Source organism: Equus przewalskii, unplaced genomic scaffold (genome assembly GCF_037783145.1).
Source record: "Equus przewalskii isolate Varuska unplaced genomic scaffold, EquPr2 contig_12299, whole genome shotgun sequence".
Classification (NCBI taxonomy): domain Eukaryota; kingdom Metazoa; phylum Chordata; class Mammalia; order Perissodactyla; family Equidae; genus Equus; species Equus przewalskii.
In genome coordinates, this window is record NW_027227019.1 from 122392 (window position 1) to 124132 (window position 1741).

The 1741-nt window shown below is 36.1% G+C and overlaps 1 protein-coding gene across 1 annotated transcript; it reads left to right on the plus strand.

The window, feature by feature from the left end:
* Positions 1–930, plus strand: LOC139081273 (olfactory receptor 4A47). Its single transcript, XM_070606754.1, has one exon. The coding sequence runs from the start codon at positions 1–3 to the stop codon at positions 928–930; it is 930 nt and encodes a 309-aa protein (XP_070462855.1).
* Positions 931–1741: the final 811 nt, after the last annotated feature.

Genomic DNA, 1741 nt, shown 5'->3' on the forward strand with positions numbered 1-1741 from the left:
ATGGAACCAAGGAACAATGTGACTTACTTTGTCCTCATGGGCCTCACACAGAATCCAAAGGAGCAGAAAGTCCTTTTTGTTATGTTTTTGCTCGTCTACATTTTGACCATGGTGGGAAACATGCTCATTGTTGTGACTATTACTGTCAGTAAGACCCTGGACTCCCCGATGTACTTCTTTCTTGCTAGCCTTTCATTTATGGATGTCATTTATTCTTCTTCTATTTCTCCCAAACTGATTTCAAACTTGTTGTTTGGGGAAAATACCATATCCTTCAAGTTTTGTATGGCCCAGCTGTTTACAGGGCACTTTTTTGGTGGATCAGAGGTCTTTCTTCTGTTGGTGATGGCCTATGACCGCTACGTGGCCATCTGTAAGCCCTTGCATTATTTGGTTATCATGAGGCAATGGGTGTGTGTTGTGCTGCTGGTAGTGTCCTGGGTTGGAGGTTTTCTGCACTCAGTAATTCAACTTAGTACTATTTATGGGCTCCCATTCTGTGGCCCCAATGTCATTGATCACTTTATCTGTGACATGTACCCCTTATTGAGACTCATCTGTAGTGACACCTATGTTATCGGCCTCTTAGTGGTGGCCAATGGAGGACTGATCTGCACTATTGTGTTTCTGCTCTTACTCATCTCTTATGGTGTCATCTTGTACTCTCTAAAGAACCTTAGTCAGGAAGGGAGGTGGAAAGCCCTCCAGACCTGTGGTTCCCACATCACTGTGGTTGTCTTCTTCTTTGTTCCCTGTATTTTCATGTATGCAAGACCTGCAGAGACCTTCCCCATTGACAAATCATTGAGTGTGTTTTATACAGTAATAACCCCCATGCTGAATCCACTAATCTACACTCTGAGAAATTCAGAGATGACAAATGCTATGAAAAAGCTCTGGAGAGGAAAAGTCATATCTGGCAGTAAATAAGTTCAACATTCACCATGAAGAGCGTTATTTGATATTAAGACCAATCTCCTTGCATTCTGGCAGTAAATAAGTTCAACATTCACCATGAAGAGCGTTATTTGATATTAAGACCAATCTCCTTGCATTAGAATTCTTCTTAAATCTGATGCAAACTTTTTTCTTTATCCATAGGATTTATGATTATTATAATTAAAGAATGAACAATGTGTTTTTGCTATTGATAAGAGTTTCTCTGCTAGAATGTAAGCTCTATAATGTCTTGTTTATCACTGTAGCTAGAAAAGTGAAATGCACGTGTGGTAGGAGGTCAATAAATAATATTTAATGAATTAGTGAAATGTCTATAGAGTTACACTGATTTTTAATTAATTTCTTCACTTATTTTTATTATTTTTTCTCATTCTTAGTTTTAGTTTTAGTCAGATTCTTGTCCTTTATCTGTCTTCTTTTAATGTATTAGTTAAAATATTTAGTGCTATATAGATTATCTTTTTATTCAATTTCATTTGCATTACAAATGAAATTTTTAGTGTCATGCATTTACTTTTTTAAATAAAAAATTGAAAGTATAAGAGAAAATAATAAATATTAAAAAGAAAATCCACACAGAATGGTAAAAGTGTAGAGTAAACCTCCTACCCATCCATCACCAAGGTCTCCCAGTTCTTCTTTAAATGCAGTCACTGCACTCTGTTTCTAAGATTCTTCAAGTAATAATCTTTGCCATAAATCATATCATAAAATCCTATTATTTTGAAGGCAGCTTTTTATTGGTTGGACATTAGTTTGGTTGCTGTATATCTTTGACTAG